Genomic DNA, 22,352 nt, shown 5'->3' with positions numbered 1-22,352 from the left:
AAACTAATTCAGAGCCTATTTTTTTGACATTTTGAGGACACTACGGGTGAATAAGGTAAAAACTGTAACTAATAGATATCACCATGAGGATTCCCCAGTTAATTACTTACATTAAGATAATCTTTTTTTACATTACAGGTTTTTTGCAAGTGTTTTTAAATCCAATGTTAACTTTTGGTGAATTTAGGATAAATCTACAGATGCAAATAGACAAAGGGGTCACATTAAATATATCGCTTTTGACTTTTGTTATCCTACAAGCAAAATATATAATGGGATTTGTATTTAGTAACATTGTATATTGATCAGACAATTATCACCAATATTTAACTTAAAAACCTTCTTATCACATACTGTTGGGTGTGAGCATAAAACGTTTATAAAATGACCCCTGATCATAAAGAAGGGGCCCTCTTCTCACAAAATCTACTCACCGACACATTCATCCCACCTCACCTTGTATTTCCTAAGACCGTGTTCCTCCCACCCCAAACTCCCGCCCACCGCTGCGTAGGGAAAACCCACAACAAGTGGCCAACCAATGAGGAGCCCCTCGCTAATATGTAGAGAAAGGGGCGGAGGGGGGGGCCGCGGGACTGAAAGACAAATGCTCAAAGGGGGAGAGAGTAGAGGACCACTCCGAGACCCACAAGGGTTGTTGTTTTTCTTCCCCATGCACTATTTGTTTTGCACTCCCGTGCGCTCCAAGGACTTCTAAATGATCCAGCGCGCTCCTCCAAAAAGGGGGCTCTCGGGACTTGTACCGTCTTTTTCTTCTAGTGGGGGGATCCGCTATAGCAGAGAGGACGCAGGAGCCGGAGGGCAGTTTTGTTGCATCGAAATCCCTGCGATGGATTGATCCGCTGCAGAAACTCCGCTAAACTTGTGGAGAACTTTTTTTTTTTTTACATTTTTTTTTTTATACTGCCGTGAGTTTCTAGTTGACCTCCCCCGGCCTGATCATGTATGGATAGCGGGAGGTTCTCGCCCAGGAATCCGGCTCAAATGGATCGGCGCTGACGGGTTTTATGGAGCCGGGATTACACCGCGCAGTGCCAGCCTGTTGAACGCCCCCACACTCTCACACACCATCTCCCTCGGAATAAACAACGCTCCTCCGGTGGAGAAGCGGCGAAAAAAAAGTTTATTTGTTTTGTTTTGTTTGTTACATATGACACTGTTGTGAGTTGCGCCCGTTTCCCCCGCAGCCAGAACAATGGCGAGCTCCAGCTCCAGCTCTGCGGCACTGAGCGCCCGTCGCTGCGCTCTGCCTCTCGGCTGCGCGCTGCTGCTCCTCGGCTGCTGCTTCGCCGCGGCCTCGCCGCCCCGCGGCCGCCGGCTGATCTGCTGGCAGGCCATCATGAACTGCCAGGCCGAGCCCGAGTGCAACTACGCGTACGAGCACTACGCGCGCGCGTGCGGCCCCGTGCTGAGCGGCGAGCGGAGGAAGTGCCCGAGCCACTGCATCTCATCGCTCGTGCAGCTCAACTTGACCAGGAGCGGGCCGGCTCTGGAGGACTGTAGCTGCGCCCACGACCCGGTGTGCACGAGCACCAAGCGGGCCATCGAGCCCTGCCTGCCCCGGACCACCAGCACCGGCTGCACGGAGGCGCGGCGCCAGTGCGAGCGCGACGGCCCGTGCAGCTCCGCGATGCGCGACTACCTGAACCACTGCGGGAAGCTGTTCAGCGGCGCAGTCTGCACGAACGCCTGCCTCAACGTGATCGCAAACATGCGCAAGATCCCCAAGGGTCAGCAGCTGGACGCGTGCATGTGCGACGGCACGGAGCGGGCCATCTGCGAGTTCGTGAAGAGCAGCATGAAGGCGCTGTGCTTCGACTCGCCCGCGCGGGCGGAGCAGGGCAGCGGGTCGGACTACGGCGAGTACACGGACTACGAAGAGGAGCTCCCGGGTCAGGACTACCCGGAGGAGCCGGAGAGCGGAGCCTCTCCTCCGGCGACCCGCTGCGCTCTGACCCTGCTGGCATCCATTTTGGCTCTATTTGCTCTCTTTTAATCCGCCAGGGGTTCTTAATCTAACCCGGACTTTTTTTTTTGTTTGTCACTTTGACCCCGCTGTGAAAGATTAAGAGCTTCAAAGACTCCAGGAGCAAAAAAAAAAAAAAAAAAAAAAAAAAGGGTGTTTTGTTTGAATTAAGATTAAGACGCTGAAGGATATCAAATCAGGAGATTTTCTATGCAAATGAGAGCAGAAAGATGATTTCCAGGCTCCTCTCTTATCAAAACCCCCACGGCTCTCCAGATGTGATGAGCTAGATTGTCTCCTAAAGTTGTCGCCATAGAGACACAGTTGGGCTTGTTTTGGCAACAACCACCAATCAGCTGTGCACTGCCAATCTTTTTTTTTTTTTTTTTTTTTTTTTAAAGATATGAACTATTTTTCTATGATGCCTGTTGCCGGTTTTTTTTGGGCACCAGTCTTATCTGATTTCAAAGTATTTAATGCTGGAATCCTATGAACTGTACGAAGCTGTAAATAGAGCAGGAGTTTTAAAAAGTGAAACAGTAATTTATTACACGCCGCCTATAGTTACATCCAAATGTCCACCGTGTGAATAACAGAGAGTATTCCAGCTTTAAAGGGAAGTTAACTTGACTGTATTCTCTTCAAAGATAATGTGCATTGTGTATATATGTATAGCCTATATAGATCCCCCCCCTCCCCCAGAGAATCCTCTATGTTTTAGGCTATGAGCTGATTTATTCACTGTGTACAGCCTAGAGAAAGACACGTCTAAATCCACTGTATGATTTGCCTTAACGATATACTTTTATAGGAGGCATAAAGGAAACTTGAAGATATCATTCTGGACTGCTGAGTGTGTTTGTGTGCTTTGCTGCATCACTTCCGTGGTTAGGAAATGTAGTTTTGTTTTGATGCCGGGTCAGTTTATGGAGGTTTTTTCGTCAGCAGTATAAGGAAAGCTATAAATGAGCAAACTTTATCACGCGACACTTTAAGTTTTGGAGCAACTTGCTTTAAGCCTATAATGTAAATCTCTGAGGAAAAAAATCTGAGAATATTTTTTATTTCACACAGTTTTTAGTCCTTAAATCTCTTTAAACTTTGGCTAATGGTTCAGGGGAGATGTGCAAGAAATTGGAGGGATAAAAGCAATGTATTTTGGTCCATAAGTGAGAGAATAATGTGCTCTTTAGTTTGCTTTCACAGCAGCAATGAAGGGGTTTACTCTATAAATAACGTACGATATATACTTTATTGTCCCCCTAGGGATGTTTGTCTCAGACTCAAGATGCTCAAACATGATATGATGCATAACATCTTGTTTTATCGCTTAGCTGCCTTTAAAGCAGTAAATAAAAAAGAAACAGACAAACGAAGCAATGTGTACTGTATATCAGTGCTGGACATTATATTGATATCGTGATACGAGATGAGATATCGTCTTAGATTCTGCATATCGTGATATGCCATGAGTGTTGTCTCTACTTGCTTTCAAAGGCTGCACAACAACAGTAAAGTTTGTCATTTCATGAACATACTAGACTGTTCTAACAGTTTTATTAATTTAAATTGTGTCCACATTACGGATGATTATCAATCAAAAATCCCACCGTGTAAATATCTTGTGCAAGCACCAATAGACGACTTTACAATATTGTCGCAAAATCAATGTTATTGGTCTTAAATCTGGTGATATTTAATTTTGTCCAGCTGTGCTGTATATAAATCCTGATGCTTGTATAAAAATATGAAAATTATTAATTTAAAGGATCAGTAGAAAAACAGTAAAGTGAATACAGGCTTGGGTAAGAAAAGATGCAGGCCGGCTTCCTCCGTTGACTGAAGGCCTAATGACCTGCTACGTCTTGATTTAGCTGGCTGTTGTCAAAAGCAACTGGCACCGTAAATCAACAGAACACCCCCCCCACCTCCTCCCCCTTTCGCCTCTTCCCCCCCAAACACCCCCGCTCCCATGTATCAGAATTTACACTCACTGGCTGTTTCTAATTTATTTTCATCAAATATCTAACTTATTTCAAGAGTTTTGGTTATAAATGGGGAAAAAAATTTCTTTCAGTTTCTCAACTTAAAATAACCAAAAATAATATTTTACTCACTGATGCAAACAGACAATCAATCAATGTGGAAGTGATGACATATTTCTGACCTGAGAGCAGCCTTTGTTGTTTAATTAGATTACCCTTCATTTCTGTAATTGGCTGGAACATAATTTTTTTAGGCAATTATTCAGATGATTAGTCATGCAGCTATGTGTGTGTATTACATTTTTTTTTGCAGAGTTGTTTTTGTGAGACACTGGATCATGTCTTTGGTCGACTTATGGGGCTTTTGGAAATCAACGATCTGCTGCAAAATGTTTCATCAAAGTAGGGGTGTGTGTGTGTGTGTGTGTGTGTGTGTGTGAGGGGGACGACGACGATGAGGGCCCTCCAGCTGAATGGACGGAGGAGAAGTCGAGTGGCACCTTTGTCATGGAGATGTTAAGCACATAATAGTTGGGTAGCACAATGGCGGGGCACTTCATTCTTTCAGGCCGGCTTGACACCTCTGGAGAGCCGAGCGGCGGGGAAGCATGTGGGAACGATCTGCTGCCGCCGGGTCTCAGCCCTCCGCTGCTAGAAAAGAAAGAGAAGAAGAAGAGAGAGCGCATGACCGGGCCCCCTTTAAACAACCCCCAATGTTTATGTTACATTCTCTTTACTAGCTGCATTTGTTCATTTAAGTCATTTTTTTTGGCTTCAAGAAATAACAAAAAATTGCATTCAACCTTTAAATAAAAACTCACCCAAAAACATTTCCAATTATTTTTTTTACATTGCAATAAAACAAGTAAACTCTATGCTGTCTTTGCAAACACAAAAACATCTCCAAATCCACTAATTTAGCGTGGCTCCTACATAAAACACCGTGTCAGTTTCTTGCAGCGTCGGTATGCTGGTCCGCTGTGCCTGAAGCTTTCCAGAGAGGAGAATAGCCTCACAGCCCAGCCGCTCCTCCTCCTCCACCTCCTCTTTCTTCTGCCTCTCGCATTTGTTAAAAGGCAGTTCCAGCACTCAGGAAAAAGCGCAGCATGCGTTGATTAGGTCGCAATAATGCACGGTGTGTGAATGGATGAATGAGGTGCAAAAAAAAAAATCTCACAAAATTGGCCCTGCTTGTCATAAAATGAAAAAAAAAATGGTGCACAATGGGTGTTGGAGCACATTTGGCTGCTTAACGCTCACAAGGAAAACTGTAAAAAAAAAAATAATCTTAAGTCATTGTACAATTTTATTGAAATTAATATAAATGGCCATAAAAATGTGAAAAAGTTACCATAGCCGATTTTTGGCAACAGCCTCTTTCTCTTCCTCCACCTACACAGAATAGTGTGTGTGTGTGTGTGTGTGTGTGTGTGTGTGTGTGTGTGTGTGTGTGTGTGTGTGTGTGTGTGTGTGTGTGTGTGTGGGTTTGATTTACTCACCGTGGCTGTTTGTGTTCCGGCCCTCTGAGCGTGTGTACGGTATCTCTGCCATCGACTTCGCCTCAGCGAACCTGGGTTCACTTCCAAGCTCTTGTTCCCATTGCCCCCCCAAACAAAACGGCCCACACTTAACCCCATGCAGATCACTTCGCCCCCCCTCTACCCCCATGCATATCACAGCACAGTGTTTACAAAGGTGCAGAGCTCTCAAACCAGCTCTTGAAGATCCCTGAGAGGCTGAGAGCCACAAGAATCCTGACTGTCCTTTTTTTAAAATGACAAAACAACTCTTATTTTCTTTCCCTTCCTTCCTCTACCTTTATTCAACACTGTGAAGTCGAATAAGTCAATTTGCCACGTTTAATTACACACTTATCGACAACGGGGAATATTTGACCTTAGCCCTACTTTATTCCCCGGCAGTGTTTTCTGTTAAGTCCTGGCACCAACTACGTTGGTGTTTTTTTAAGTCATTATTTTTCATGCAGAGGTAAATGGAATACATACATGGAACCATTTCAGCTGGAACTTGTTTTGCTTAAAAAATTTAAATGTCTGATATGCTTCGGTGTTTCAGTTCCTCCTCAAAGCACTTCAACTCTCTATAAAGTCCAATTTTAACGTTGTTTTTCTTCTTGTTTCCAACAATTTTTCCGTAATTGCGAACACGCACATTCTTTCCCTAAACCACTTTCGCACTGACAAAACTGAACCGTACTCCTAAAGTTGGACCCTTCACAGTGCCCTCTCGACCCGAGCATCCCCCCTGAATACTATTGCTGACCATATTTCTCACGGGGGGAATTTGTTTCGGCTCTGTGCGAGGCTGTGCGGAAAGTGATGTAGAAATGGACGGACAGTTGGAATGGCTGAGGAAGAGGAGGAGGCACTGAGATGGAAAGTTCATTTGAAAGGATTTGGAAATAATCCCCTGAAGTTACCACAGGGGTGTTGGACGGAATGGGCTCCACCTCGACACCCCCCCTCCTTACTCCCGCAGCAGCAAAAGGTAGTCATGAAAGCGATGTGTTAGTTGTGTTTCCTTGGGATTTTTCCTTTTGCAATATGCTGATGATGCTCTTCTCTTCCTCTGAATTCCTGATTTTTGCGATGCAAAGGTCATTGATTTTGCGTCTCTCCCTCATTAGCTGCTCGGGCCGACTTCTGAGAAAACTCTCCTTGTTTTTCCTCCCTCCTGCCTCAGCTGCCACTTTGATTTCATCATGCAAGACCTCTGCTGAGTTCACAACCCCTTTGAAATGAAAAAAAAAGGGCCTGTAATCCAGTTACTCAGGCTGTGGATGCGACTCCTCAAGGTCCTGGGAGAAAAAAAAACCTGCAGCACTAATCCCACTGTCACCGGGAGAAATGCTTTGCTCCCTGACTGTTTGTGGCAGCCGTTTGATATATTCCCTGTTTAAAATGTTTGCCCCAGAGCGATTCACAAAGAGGGGTCACAAATTGTTGCACACCGTTATTATGTTAGTTGTACTTGGGTGCTTCTAGAGCCGGTGTAGTGAAAAAATCCCAAAAGATCTAGTAGTAGTTTAGACTGCAGAAAAAAGGAAAAGGGCTGTTAACACGATTTTTTAAGGGAATAAAAGAGCTTTTCTCTACCACGAATAGTCCTTGTGCAAACAGGAATTTAGAAATAACACATTATCCTTCTCTAGCCTGCAAAAGTGAGGATTGTATCCGGCAGTTACATGAGCCGCTCTGAATATTGTCAAATTACTCTTCAAACAGTGAAATGCACGCATCTGCTCCATTATTCACCTGTTAAGTGATAAGTATCATGTACACTTTGACCAATCAGAGCGAGGCTCCGATTCTCCGTTCTTATTGGCTGTGGGACTGTCCGGTCACCTTGGCAACGACGTTGGTGCGTCCCTGCGTGTTTCGTCTTCCTATCAATGTAACTGAATTGGTGAATGCAGGGATTTTCTTTTTGATTCTATAGCTTTAAGAGTGAAAATGTCATCAGGTTGAACAGAAATGATTTGTGTGTAGGACATGTCCTATTCCAAAACTGGACCACGAGTGCAGTCTGTGCAGCATCAGCCTCACCTTGGAGGGATCATCAAATGTTGCTACTGGAAGCTACTTTTGCAGGATGTGAACGTGCATTGCTCTATGGGCTCCAGAGACTTCTGGCTAAGCCCCGTGCTAACTCAAATGTGGATGAAATAATTCAATCGTGTGGCTTTCCGAATGTTATCGGACCAAACTAATGAACTTCTGATAGTAACACGATTCCTTTTTCCCCCAAAAAACCTGTCTGTTTCACCGCTGCAACACTGGACATGGCACCCCGAAATGTTAATTGTTTTTGATGATTGTCATTCTCTGTGTATGCCCTGTACACCCTAACACCATTTTCATATAGGGAGCAAATGTGACCTCTAGAGATCCCTGATCACGTTTTTTTACCGCCGATACTAATTGCAGATCATTGATGATCATATTGGCAGATACATATCCCTTTGTTGTTTGTTTAAAGCAGCTGGTTGTCACAAACACTAAGTTTTACCAGATTACATGTGAACACATCATGATAACGTTATAATTTACCTTTGCCCAATAGTAATTTGCACTGAACAGAGCCTGAACACATAACCTTCCATCATTCACCTTTATTGGTGCTGCTAACATTACTAGCTCTTCTCCTGTCAATTTAAACACAGATTGGTGGTTTACAGTGTACCACTATCAGAGATTGGTGACTAGTAATACATAAATACCTGATCGCATAGTTTACCGAATATATCGGCGGATAACGATTGCCAGTGTGCTGGTTAATGTCAAACTGTGTAATTATCCCCGGTTCACATTCATGCCAAACCGCTATCGGATTGACAGTGGTCCTTTCATCCACTATTGATAACGGTCTGTCTCTGAGCAGATAACATATAAGCATATGACACCTACATCCTTTAGAGCAAAGGTAAAAAAGCCAGATGTAACTTTAATACGGCACTCTTGTTCCGCATAGACCATCGGTCTCTGTATAGTCCGAGCCCATTTGAAAAATGCTAGAATAAACTCTTCTTTCTGATCTAAATTTTCAGATTTCCACCAAAGGAGACAGACAGGGTCGTCAACAGATACACTTCATGGATTCTCTGAGGGTCCACCAGTCTACCGATACTGCAGCCCACCAGGATTAGTCCCCGTGTGCCATAGGGCCAGTACACCACTGCTTGCTAGCAAACTGCAGGCTGCGGTAGATACGTGTTCTAACTGGCGAACAAGCAACCACTGATGCTATGTGCATTAGTCTTTATACATTGTTAGGGGAGGAGGTTATGCTAAGGATGACTCCTGTGCACCATCCAACCGTGATTTCAGACCCAACCAAAAAAAAACCTGAACACAAATATGGTGAAAAAAACGGTCTAACTCCACAATTACGGCCCTCTATAGACATGTATTCAGCAATTACTCTCTAACATTTATAATATCGTTATAAACAAATCTCAGTTTTTGTTTACAGACTTGTTCTGGCAGCAGAAATTGCATATCTTAAACAACCTGAACAAAAGTATGTTCGCAGCCAGTTTCCATCTAATGTTGTTACACGATTATACGAAACATAAATAAGCTGTGAAAGTAGATGTTTGTTTACAACGGCTGAATGAATAATGGGATGTAGTGATAGGAATAGATGTCTGAGCTTGGGGCAGATTGATCAGCCCTCCTCAGATATATCGTGACTATCTTTTTGCAATAAGTCATAATTAATAGGCTTTTTAATTAAAGTGTTTTAAAAGTTTTATGGTGCTCCGTCCGACCAGGCTGGAGTGAAGCTTCACCCTCCGTCAGCCTTTGAAAGAGCCAGCGGGTCCAGCTGCTTTGCGGGCTTTGGGGGGGGGGGGACGACATTCCCAGCGTGTTCACACATCACTGGAGGAGCCGGAGTGTTTGCCTTTCACTTCAACCACAACACAAACAAGCTTCAGCCCCATAATAAACAAAACGCGAGGCAGAGAGGCCGTGAGAGAGCCGCGAGTGCAGCGGGACGCGGTCCAAGAGGCGCCGGGACAAAAACGAGTCGGGGACAACCTCCGTTTGCTCTGTGGCGTATGTAAGCGTTTGCGTGCGCAACTGGTTTGCCTGAGTGTCTGTTTGCGGAGGATAAGTTACACAGTAAGCTGATGGATGCACCGAGGCTGTTTTGCATCTCTTTTTTTTCCCAGCATCCCATAACCCATCCCACCTCTACCCAAAAAGCCTCCTCTAGCTGTGCACTTTTCAGAGGCCTCCGCAATTCAAGGAATTAGAGAGCGAGGGACAGAGGGAACGGGGGGGGGGGGGGGGGGGAGAGAGACAGAGAAAGAGACAGAGGGGAGGAAAACACAAAACTTGCTGACACGGGGCATAACTTAATTTCCACGGTAGGGGGACAGCTGTGCAGTGTAATCTGCCATGGCAGCCCATTCACACTTCAATGGCAGGCTTGACCCGCCAAGGAAAACTCCACACTGAAGCCAGCCCCCCCCCCATTCAGTGGAGGAGGTGGTGACCGGGCCACCATTTAAAGAAACATACCCCTCTTGCTTGTTATTGATAGCACCCCTTAGCCCTGAAAGACACCCACACACCCCCACACACACATCCAAGTCAGTGGGAATCTTAGCTGCCATGACATCTCAGGAGGCCACAGGAATCTTAAGGAAGATCACCATTTCCCATCATCACTTGGATGTATATCCTGAAATTTTGTCCGTGGAAGACTTTGCGTCAGTGACCGACCCACGTTGCTGCAAGCTTCTTAACAGCTTGTAAGAGTAACTGCACACTTTTTACAAGTTGTTATACACATTTCATGCTGGAAAATGGCCTCAAAACTTCATCTACTGTTTTAAATCAGCCCAAACCTTTCAAGGCCAGTTCTAAAATAGAATCGACCATTTAGGACTAATCTACGTCATGAAATAAAAGAATGTTAACACGCTCTAATCAGACGCCCCTCCTCCTAATTCCACCATGTCTCATGCTACACTGGTTACAGAAAATAATCAGGCTGGCGGTCGGCGGCAGCGCTGGGTCTCTGCTCCCCGCAGCAAGAGACTACATCTTGGAGGAGAGCCGAATTTGAGTTGCTTCACCCACTTCTCTGAAGCAGCTTGCTAAAAACAATGCTCCATAGTGGTCAAGAACTTCACAGGCTACATTTAGACTCCACTTCATGGATCCACTTTCTTTGGTTTCTTTTGGTTCCATATTGTGATATGAGACTAGATATTGTCTTAGATTTAGGATATCGTAATATTGCACAAGTGTTGTATTTTCGAGATGTCATTTTCTTAACTTACAAGGCTGTTCTATTCTTAATTTATCAACAATCTCATTCTGTAAATATTTTGTGAAAGCACAAACGGTCAACCCTGCTGTATATATTGAGGTAAAAAATATCGTGATATTTTATTTTCTTCATATCCCCCCAGCTTGACTAGTAGCTGAACAGGCTGTTTCTCATTCACTTTTCAGTACTCTACATACGAAAAAAAATGATGCACTATAATTTGCATATGGCCCACTTAATTCATTCTTATGTAATCCCCCGTAATCGTGAAAGAGTGACAACGTCCACGTTGGGAGGGGGGGCGGGGTTAAACACTAGCTGCAGTCCCGTGTGAGACCAGATCACAACGTTGACGCATTTGTCACGTAACATCCAGTAACGCCACTTTCATAGTTATTTTAACCCAAACGTCGTCCTATTTGTCTCTTAACTTTCCTACTTAAGCCAAACCACAATAATTTCCTAAAACATAACCAAGTAGTTTTGTTGCCTAAAAACTGCAGAGGCTTCCACAGGAGCTCCCATCGCTGGTGTTGCTGGACATTTGTGGGAAAATGCACCAAAAATGCACAAAAGAAATTTTTGTAAGTTTTATTTGTATGAGGATACGTTGACCTTAAGCAACCCTTCCTCTCAAATGCAACTGCTTTTTTTCTTTCTTTTTTCTTTCTTTTTTAAATCAGTGCTATTTACCAGTTTGAAAAGAAGAGGACAGAAAGCTAAAGCAATAGATTAAAGGTTTTTCAAAAGTTTTTTGTTGGAAACGCATTCAAGATGTTTGTCAGGACAAAATGCATTTTCGGTTAGAAAAAAAACCACATCTTTTATTTCAGCGAAAAAGTACTTTATTTAAAAGCATCTTTTGTTCATCGACGGTGTTGACACGGTGATTGTTTAAAAGTTTTTTAATTTTTACACTGTGGATGTTGGGAGAACATGGATTATTTATCGGCTCCAAACAAAAGTCAACACAACACTTCCAAACACAGGAAATGTGCTCCCACCCCGACATGAATAATGAGGCCATAGCTCGGGAGTTGCAGGGAGTTAATAGTTCGGCGGTGGAAGTCAATAGGGGCCGGGGGTCTCACTCCATTAAGCTGACCCCCAGGGCCACGCATTCATCCCTCACACATTCATTTCCTCTTTTATGCTCTCTCTTTTCACGGCGGAGGGAGGGAGGGAGGGGGGGAGGGGATGGAGGGCAGTGGCGAAGGGCTCCCTGAGCGGACTGTAGGGTCATAAATATGTTTGGGTCGGTGCGAGAGTTGATGCGACTTTGTCAGGCCCCCCCAACAACAAATGGGAGCCTTCAAAAGAACTGAATGAAAGGAAGGCGTGGGACAGAGTGAAGGTGCTGATCACAACACCGGCTCCCAGTTTTCATCCCTCGACAAACAGTTAACACACGAGCTGAGTTAAGCTCCAGCGAGTCTCTCGTGCGTTAATGTGACGGTCTTCTTAAATCCTCATCTTATTCCTCAGCTGGCCTTCAAAACGCAGTGATTAGAAATAATTTATGTGCTCAACAGATTACCATTCTGATAAGCCGCGTGCGTCGCACAAAAAAAATCCTGGGTTTTAAACCTCTTCTCTCCCTGTTGTGCTCCCCGCGGTGGCATTTGTAAACAATCCTCAAGTGAAAATCCCAAGAGCAAACATGTTCAGAAAGCCACTTCAACCATCAGACTGGAGGAGGGTCAGAATGGTGGACATCTCTGATTGAAGGCCCAACAAGTGGCAGAAAAAAGAATTGGAACAGGAAACAATCACTCGACTCAAAGGCACACATACCAAGAGTAGTCTGTTTTTGTAGATGAAACCTCTTAAGGTTGCAATTTTTCACCACAGCGATCAGGGATGGGTCTCGTTCAGATTTGATCAATACTAGTACTCTTATAAATACTCTTATCGGTTCTTTTTGGTAAGAAAAAAAGACAATTAATTAAAAAAAGAATGTATACAAGTATCTCTTCAGCAGCAATACAAAAAGTTACAAAATCTTTAAAATACATTCTGAGCTAAACAATTAGCCAAGAGATTAGCTTTCATTTATTAGCCTTTTTTTTATTAGCAAACTCCGAATAGCATTGCTAACGTTACCTGCAGTGGACGAGGATTGACAGCTGATCTCCAAACAGTAGAAAACTGTGCATTTCTGCTGATTGATGTTCTGCTTGTTGGCCAGATGTTGTGATAAACTGCTGATGTTTCCTCCCTTAACTTGTGAGGGTTTTATTGTATTTGTGACAACGAGAGTTCTCAGCATCTACTCGAGTAAAAGGTAGCCACACTTTGGATCTATTTCTTCTCTCTGACATGATGTGTGTCTCACGCTGTACTGAGGCGGAGGCGGTGTGTGTGTCAGAGTAAAGCACAACTTAAGGTTTGCAACGCTGCTAATTTCCGAGGAGATCTCACTCCGTAACTTCTAAAGTACCGATAGCAGAACTGTAAACTCGGGACCTTTTCAGTCCCCCTGGTTTTTAATCATTTAGAACGGGTTCCTGTTTAGAACCGGATTTCAGGTGGGCAACTTAACAGCGATTACTAAGCGTTAACCCCCTCTTTTTTTTAAAGAATAAATTATCCTTACAAGAAAGAGTAAAACACTTTAAGCCAAATTGTGTCCCAAATTGAGAAGCACAATGGCTCAAAACATGATGAATCTGTAATAAACTGGACCGACATGAACTAAAACACGTACTGAATAATCCCACTGGGGCCGCAAAAGGAGCACAATGGTCCGGTTTTACCAAAGCAGCTGAGGAGCAGGGCTGGTCGATTCAGTGTCATTAATAAAGCCCTCTTTTGTGCTTCACTTTGCAATGGAGCAGGAAAAAGGTTTTCAGATGTCTCTGCATTGTTTTTGGATGACAGATTGAACCCACAAACTCTTCTGATATGTCTTCTCTGTTGGGGGGGTACTTCAGATTGATCTAGTTTGAGAGGGGGGATACAAACCAGAAGGTGTGCCCTCATTTCCTACATTTAAAATAAAAATACCTAAAATGTTCAACTAATCTCCTGAACTATTGTATCACTGCTCTTCCTAGATCATATTTAATTCCCCCCCCCGTCACATGGAAATCTAGTTTAGCAGCTCTCGAGTAAAGACGGAAGGCTGAAAGCGAGGCTCTTCCTGAACTGCTCATATGACATGTTAAAGACACTGCAGGAACAGCAGAGGAAGGTGGGGCGTCCAATAGGGAGTTGGTAATGTCTGGAGAAAGAAACAATGACGGGGTGTGTGTGTGTGTGTGTGTGTGTGTGTGTGTGTGTGTGTGTCTTTTGGGGGGAAGGGTACTTCAGGAGTGGCAAGAACGGGAGTGAAAGTGAACAGGCCCAAATTATGGCGTGGGAGTGTTTGTGTCAGCAAGAGTGGGACAGAAAAGAATGAGGGAGGGATGTGAAGGCTTTAGTGAGGATAATGGCCGTGCACATGCGCTCTCAGAGATGAAGGTGTTAACTAGAACCATATAGGTTGTTTTTCTTCGGCTTGTTATGCATATGAGAACCCTTTTTGGTTTCCCTGTGAGAACCTTTTATAAAGGTAACATAACACAACAAAGAAAATAGACGCTCCGATCTGATTTTTTCAGTCCCGGTACTGCGATACCTGGGCTTTAAGTATGGGATGGCAGTGTTTAATTCATAAGCTGTATGTATCACTGTGTGGAAGTGACTGGTATTATTTTGTTTTCTGTGTAAGGCTACATCAGGCTTGAACATAGACTGGATATAATAAGTCTTCGTGACCTCACCTACTGGTGTGTGGACTGCTGTTTTGAAGCCTTGAGTTCAGCTTTTGGCTGTCGCCATCTTGGTTTTTGCACCAAGATAACGGAAGTAACTATATTTGGATTGCGCAGGAGTTACGTGGAGACCATAGATTGTATATAGGAAGTGGACGTAGTCATTGTGAAGTCACCCATTGGTTTGTGGACTGCCGTTTTCAAGCCTTGAGCTCGGCAATTCACCATTGCCATCTTGGATTATGGCCGTCTCCGTGTTGTTTTTTTCGCAACCAATGAATGGAAACTACCATATTTGGAACGCGGAGGACTGATGCAGAGACGCCAGATACGGCTCTGGTACCCCATTTTGAGCCCGCTCTAAAGCATACTCTGCTGTATGGTCTATTTTACTCGAAATAGACCCCGAAATGGAGTTGCCCCCTGCTGGTCAGTAGAGAAAATGCAAGATTTAAGACACCTCCACATTGGCTTCACTCTGCAGAACCGGAGGTTGTCGCCTGGTAGAGACGCCTTATATACAAGGTAGCTCCGCCCTAAAGCATACCCTTCTTTATGGCCTCTTTGACTCTAAACGGGACCATAATTTACTAAATGAACATCATGCTGTATTGAAGAAGACTTGAAACTAGAGATTGAGACCATAAACTCATGTTTACAATGTTTACTGAGGTAATAAATAAAGAGAGAAGTAGGGTCATTTTCTCATAGACTTATATACAACCAGAGGAGTCGCCATTGGATGGCCATTAGAAAAATGCAAGTTTTAAGACATTGGCTCGGAGCCAGTAGATGCTGCCTAACTTTTGAAAACAAAATGTAACAAATAAATGCATAGATCTAAATTCAAAGATTTATCATTTGTTTTAATAATGGTATCCCATACCAGATCTGACAATTTTCAGCAATTCCTGATCCATTCTTGCATTGCTAGTGTGAGTATTTGAGTTTTTCCGAAAACCTTTTCCTTTTAAAAGTCTGCAAAAATAAAGGAAAGAGGAAATACACAGAGCAGATCTAGTCATATATATGATCAGGTAGTCCGTCAGACACTATCTATCTATCTATCTATCTATCTATCTATCTATCTATCTATCTATCTATCTATCTATCTATCTATCTATCTATCTATCTATCTATCTATCTATCTATCTATCTATTAACTGTGTCAGCTGCAGCAGCCATGCCATGCCACTGGTGTTTTTTGTGAACTGCCAAGCTGGTCTGACTGTTTCAGATAAGATGATAAGATGATCCCTGAAGTGCTCCAGAGAAACGTAAACACTTCAGACCTCCGGTCTCATATTTAGAAGAAGAAAGATCTCTGGCATTCATTCCCCAAAGCGCAGACTCAAATACAATCTGTTCTTCCCAAGAGCCTGCGGTCACTTCTTCACAAACACACCAATTGCAAAACACTTGTGTCGCGTTTGTGGTCGGCGCCCAGAAATTCATTTCGCTGGCGTGGTCCGAGATGGCAACTACAGAGGAGAGTTATGGACTTACATTATTCATACTGCGAGGCTAGATATTTGAAGTGAACAATGGGTGTATAAAGTCAGGGCAGTGTTGTGGTAAATGTAGTTACAAAGTCTTGCTCAATACTCCAGATTTTTCAAAAGCAAAGCGCTGAAAACATAATGTTTGTTTATTTGCAAAAAATGAAAATGGCACCGTCTGGCGTGGAGATATACGACTCCCCCCTCCCTTCAAATTATTAGCTGTGAAGCGCTCGCGGAACCCAAAGTTGAGAAAGTTGTTTGTGTGTCTTACTTTTCTTCACTCATTTGTTTGGCACCTCCCCGCTGGCAGCTGAGCTGAATAAATTAATCATCCCCATGTCTGAAAATAGTTTCTTCTTTTTTTTTTCACCCCCTTGCTTCTTAGTTGAAACAAAAAAATAAAAAGGGGGGCGCCATCGGATATTCTCCTCTCGTTGGTCTATCTTTTGCCCAAAGGGACAAATTGTCATGGCTTAGAGAAGAACTGACTCATTCCTTCGGCGGCTGGGTTCGTTTTACAACCGCCCCTGAATGGGGTATCAGCTTCCAGTGGGTCCTTGGCCTTTTGTTTGGAGAAAAGGAAACAACAGCTGTTGCTTTCACAAGAGTTTCTAACCCGGGGACCTTGGAAAAGAGAACAGAAAATCTCCCTTTAAAAATAAAAGAAGCAAAAACCATGCCAAGAAAAAAGCTCCAAATCAACACCACCAGTAGACCTTTTATCTTTTTTTGACACCTACACCCTTTCTATCTTTTTATTTCTTAGAGTCTTTTCCTCTGGGAGGGAGGAGGGGCTGGAATGGGAGGAAAATAGAGGGACTCCCAGGTTCAGCTCCCTCCTTCACCTGTCTCATTATTAGCAGCGATGAAGGACGAAGTCAGAACCCTGCCGGTGAGCCTCCTGTGTCCGTGCGGCCACCTGTTGACAGAGCCACTAAATGAGCCCCCGGGCTGGAATGTTAATCAAAGAATCCTACATTTTGTCTGAGATTTTGGCCTTCAGCCTCTCTCTCTGCCGGGCCTCTCGGACAGGTGGCTTTGTCTTCGTGAAGCAGATTTGATATCAGCACCGCGGTCCGCTTCAAAACTCTGTCTTTTTGCAGATTTTATTTTCTCCACAGCATTTTAAGGAAATGCGGGCAAAATAACTCAAAGAATCGCACTAAAGCCAGTTCTCGTTTTGTGTTTAATTTATGCTTTTCTAGTTCTATAAAAAAAACAAAAAACATAATTGAAGATCTCTGTAGGTTCGCCGTCAGCCGCACCATAATTTTGGTTTTGTCATGAGCTCGTCTGCCGTTTGGTGTTAACACCTCTAAGATCTTTTTCTTCTTTCTGTGTTGTTGCTTCCAAGCCACAGAAGCAAGCTGGCACAGTTGAATCTGTATTTTATCCTCATCTCCATGAATCACTACAATTTTAAAGGAGTGAGAGAAATAAATCCAAATCAAGAAATGTTGTCAAACATAAATAAAGACAACAGAGCCTGCTTACTTTTAAAAAAAAGTTTCTTCTTTTTTTTGCATTTTTGCCTTTTTGTTTGACAGTTTGCCTTTTTTTGACAGTTTTAGGGACAGAGACTGTAAATAGGGGGAAAGATAGAGGTACGGTCCCAACAAAGGTCCCAAAAGCTGGAATCAAACTTGGGACATTGATGCAATGTTGTAGCAAAACCACTCGGCTATGAAGGCCCTCTAAATTCTGCTTTTTTCACTGTAATGTGTAGCATGCATCCTGGAAATATGATACTCTGATTCATTAACACCATCAGGAAATTATGTAGTCTGTTGTGTGTGTGTTTGTGTGTATGTGTGTTTTGTGTGTGTGTGTGTGTGTATCTCTGTGTCGCTCTGTCTGTTTCTGTCTCGAGTCCTGCGGCTTGTTTGGCTAACAGAGCTAAAGCTTGCGTTCTCTTCCAAGCTCTCTACTAACCAGCAGGGGTCGACTCACTTGATTTAGTCCCTCATTAAACATTGTAAACATGAGTTTATGTTCTCAATCTCTAGTTTCAAGTCTTCTTCAATACAGCATGATATTAATTTAGTAAATGATGGTCCATTTAGAGTCAAATAGACCATAAAGCAGACTATGCTTTAGGGCAGGGCTTATGGTAATTGACAGGTCGTTGCCGATACCTGAGCCGTATCAAGCGTCACTCCTCCGCATTCCTAATATGGTCACTTCTGTTCATTGGTTGCAAAAAAAAAACTACATGGCGACGGCAAAATTGCTGAACTCAAGCTTCATAACGTCAGTCCACAATCTAATGGGTGACATCACGATGACGACGTCTACATCTTATATTCCATTTATGGCTAATATGCATATTTTTCCCCCAAGGATGTTCTACCTAGTCCACCTTTTGTGCTGTGTTTGGCTAGTACTAGTTACCTCGACTGTTTTGCTAATTTTGCTCACGGCAGAGGTTTGCCAGGGCTATTTATTAATTAATTAGTGAATTTTAACCACAACCATGATCTTTTCTGACACCTAACCAAGTAGGTTTGTTGCCTAAACTTCAGGAGATTTATGGCAGAGGCAAACTTCCCTCAGGTGCGCTCAATTTCTGTAACCTGTGTAGCATGTAAGTGGAATTAGCAAGCTAGCTAGCTAACTAACTAACTAGCAAGCCGCTAAATGAGTAAAATGAAACAACTTATCGCTTCATCCACACACTCTTGTCATAGCATGAAAGCATGGTCGCATTAGTAAGCTAGCTAGCTAACTACTCAGCAGTTAAATGACGGAAATTTAACAACTTCTTCCACACAAAAGGCAGCTTTGGCCATGCTCTTGACACATGTGTGGGACAAGCTGATTTTGTTCCACTCTTAACCTGCAGCCTTTAATACACCATCTAAGAAACAGAATATTGTTTCTTTTCTGTGCCAGTTGATCAGACTTTGTTGCGCAAAGGCGGTGAGAGCTGCAGCTTGAGGTTTTGGATCGTATGATGGGGTTAGTGGGACAAATTCATCACGTAGCCGAAAGAGCCTCGGGGCAGAGGATATCATCATCAAACCAAAACACAAACTAATTGCAGAGCATTAGAGTGCAGGTTCAGCAGGCTGAGCTGTTTGATGTTTGTTTGTGTGTGTGTGTGTGTGTACGTGCTTTGGCCTAATTTTGGGTTGGGGGGGGGGAACCACAATGTTTAATCTTGACATTAGTACTTCTTTAGCGGGCGTGAAGCCAAACTGTGCATGCTGGTGGTGGTTAACCAGCCAGAGAAAAAAAGATCCTAATGAGATACCTGAGTGCACTCATCGGACTGGCTGTAGTCGAAACATCTTTTCAGCCTGAGGCGCAGAACACAATTTAACATACTGTAAAAACACACTTTCTGCTGTGTTTAATGATATTTTCAGAAAATTCTACCTTTAAATAAGAGGCTTTAAATGAAGCCCATATTCGCCGATGCCAAATGCGTTTCTTTGCCATTTTTGTGGCTTGGCAAAGTCACAACTGACCTATTATTTTAATGACAGCTCATTAACAGTAGAACTGAGACAATTGAGTGTTAAATTTATCCTGTTTCATTGTAAATTTTCATATTTTTTATTCTCAAATTATGTTTTATACTATTGCACTGTGTTTATTGTCGTGCACCAATCACTAGGCCAAATTCCTTTTATATTCAAACGTACATAAATCGTTTCTTATTCTGATTCTTGCTGATCAAACTATTTTGATCATTGTTTCTTCAAGCAACAATGCCAAATATTCTCTGGTTCCAGGTTTGATGATTTGAGGATTTGCTACTTCTCTATATCTTATGTGATACTTGAGTGATTATCTTTCATTTTTTTGGACTGTTGGTCCGACAAAAGAGGCAATTTAGAAGAAGCGACTTGGAAAATGCAATATACATTGTTCACAATTTTCTGACCCTGTATAGATCTAGCAAAAAAACAATTGGATCAGATTAATCGTTAATGAGAATGATTATCCACTGCAGCTCTAACCATGGGGTGTCCACTGGATACGGTGGAGGTGGTGGGAGACAGGAGGATGATGGCCAAGCTATCATCCCTGATGAACAACACCTCTCACCCCATGCAGGACACCCTGGCAGCTCTGTGCAGCTCCTTCAGCCACCGGCTGCTTCACCCCCGGTGTGTGAAGGAGAGGTACCGCAGGTCCTTCCTTCCAGCTGCTGTCAGGTTGCACAACCAACTCTGCTCCCAGCAGACCACATGACACATGACACGTGCAATACAATACACTGTGCAATTATAGCCATAATAGTTTTTTTCTGTCTGTAAATATAATATTTCAGTTATTGTTGATTTTCTACTGTTTTTTATTGCTTATTTATAATACTTGTTTTTTATTTTATTTTTATTTTTATCTTGTCTTTCTTTTACTATGTCTCTTGTGTGCACTTTACCCTATGCTTCTGTAAGCCTGCAAATTTCCCCGCAGCGGGACTAATAAAGGATTATCTTATCTTATCTTATCTAATAAACATGTTTGATTCTATCCGTTGCCTGCTACTTATCAATAAATGAACTGTAGGAGGCGCCCATACTTCTTGGAAACCGCCAGTGGGACTGGATCCGAACTGCTTAGCACCAGATGACGTTGAACCTGCGCTAACGAGGACAATGTTTCTCTCTAATCTAGCGTGTCTTCAGTTTAATAGATCTGAGACGTTCCTAGAAGGGCATTTTTTTAAATTCTAACTCACTCAGTTTATGTGTGTGTGCGAGCGAGCCAGCTGGCTGCTCTCAGCCACTATGCTCAGATTCCCCATCACCGTTGATCGTCGTACGGTGGAGGCATGCTGCGTTTGCTGAGAGATGAGGTGTGCAGCCGCCATTTGGCCCGGGCAAAACTCATCCTGGTGTTGAGCTTCGTCTGTCGTGGGCTCCGTTTGTTTTATGATACGGTGAAGCGGTGGAACGGAGTTTGACCTGGCCCTCAGTTTGTCGTCGCAGACCTCCTTCCTCCTCGTAAAAAGCCTCCACTCCATCACCACTGTTGTGTCCAACCTCAGTGTTTACCAGAAAAAGGAAATTACAAGGATAGTTTGCAGAGTTCTTAATGTTTTAATCGCATCTACACCCCCAAAACCACTAACCAGCTGTTTTAACATGGTTGTGTTACAGTTGTTTCAACTGCTTGATGAAAATGTGTATTATGATGAACAAACTTCTGACCCAAAATTATTTGAAAGTTATTGTATTATTTATTAATATTATCGTTATACTCATTATTATTTTTAACTATTATAATAATTTGTATTATTTATTATTATTTGTTAGTTTTTCGCCAATTAACCAACACTTTTTTTTTGTTATTACTTACATTATTTGTTCTGTCAAACCAACAATCCAAATCCCAACAATATTCAATTTACAGTGATATAAAACAGAGAAAGGCAGTAAATCTTCATATTAAAGAAGCTAGAACAAGGGAACGATTGACATTTCTGCGTGTTAAATGACTTAAAGGATTAGCTGATTGCCTGTGATTTGAGTTTAGTCGATTTTTTTCAGCAATAAATAAAACGTAATGTTCCACCCCCCTCTTCATGTCAGAAACCAAAACCCCTTCGCAACAAATGCCTCCTTTGGGTTTTTTGAGAAGAGGAACATCTTCCTGACACCCGGCCCTGCCCTCCCTCTTTAACACCTCAAGGAGCTTCCAGGATCTAACGCTGTTAAACAAACAAAACCCTCAAGGAGAAGAGCAAAGGCCACAGAGCCACATTACACTTTCTAACCCCTTTGCTTGCATAATCTTAGCCCCTGTTAGATAACACCTTTTGTTGCTTTATTTAGCTTCTCATTCATGCGGTAATGTTGTGGGTTTTTTTCTGTGTTGGTTTTCATTCAGAAGCTTGTGATAATTTGGAACATGTGTATTTTAGCAAAGCCTCCGGTTTAAGCCAACACAATGTGGATTCAAATAGTATAAATGCACTTCAATCAGCACTTGCTACTATCTAACCAGCGGCTTTTGTGTGCTCTTTGTCACTCATGGCTGATCAACAAAGGGGAAGCGTGTCTGTGGCACTCAGAGGAATTAAGTCTAATCAAACAAAGTGACCACAATGTGAAAACCTTCTGATCTCCTTTCAAATCCCTTCTTGACTGAGCTCTGCTCAACGCCAGCCAAAGCAAACCACCTCTCCTCATCCACCTTGAATGCAAGCAGACACTGACGAGACGTAGCGGCCCTCCAGATCCCCATAAAGCCCTTTGTTTGTGCACTTTTAACTGGAAGCCGTACTGTAAAAGATACGTAATTATCCAAAGCCAGCTCATAAAGAGAGCCGAGGCTTTGCTGCAGGTCACCCTGGAGGTGGGTGAGT

At 43.0% G+C, this 22,352-nt stretch overlaps 1 protein-coding gene across 1 annotated transcript; it reads left to right on the top strand.

The window, feature by feature from the left end:
• The first annotated feature begins 604 nt into the window (after window positions 1-604).
• On the top strand, window positions 605-3,165 carry gas1a (growth arrest-specific 1a). Its single transcript, XM_054611435.1, has one exon. It carries the CDS (start codon window positions 1,217-1,219, stop codon window positions 2,015-2,017), a length of 801 nt encoding a protein of 266 aa, XP_054467410.1. The 5' UTR covers window positions 605-1,216; the 3' UTR covers window positions 2,018-3,165.
• Window positions 3,166-22,352: the final 19,187 nt, after the last annotated feature.

Source organism: Anoplopoma fimbria, chromosome 13 (assembly GCF_027596085.1).
Source record: "Anoplopoma fimbria isolate UVic2021 breed Golden Eagle Sablefish chromosome 13, Afim_UVic_2022, whole genome shotgun sequence".
NCBI lineage: Eukaryota > Metazoa > Chordata > Actinopteri > Perciformes > Anoplopomatidae > Anoplopoma > Anoplopoma fimbria.
This window is presented reverse-complemented; position numbering and strand designations above follow the sequence as displayed.

Bases quoted from the DNA above. Each gene is read 5' to 3' on its own strand.
- gas1a (XM_054611435.1), top strand. From the start codon at position 1,217: ATGGCGAGCTCCAGCTCCAGCTCTGCGGCACTGAGCGCCCGTCGCTGC.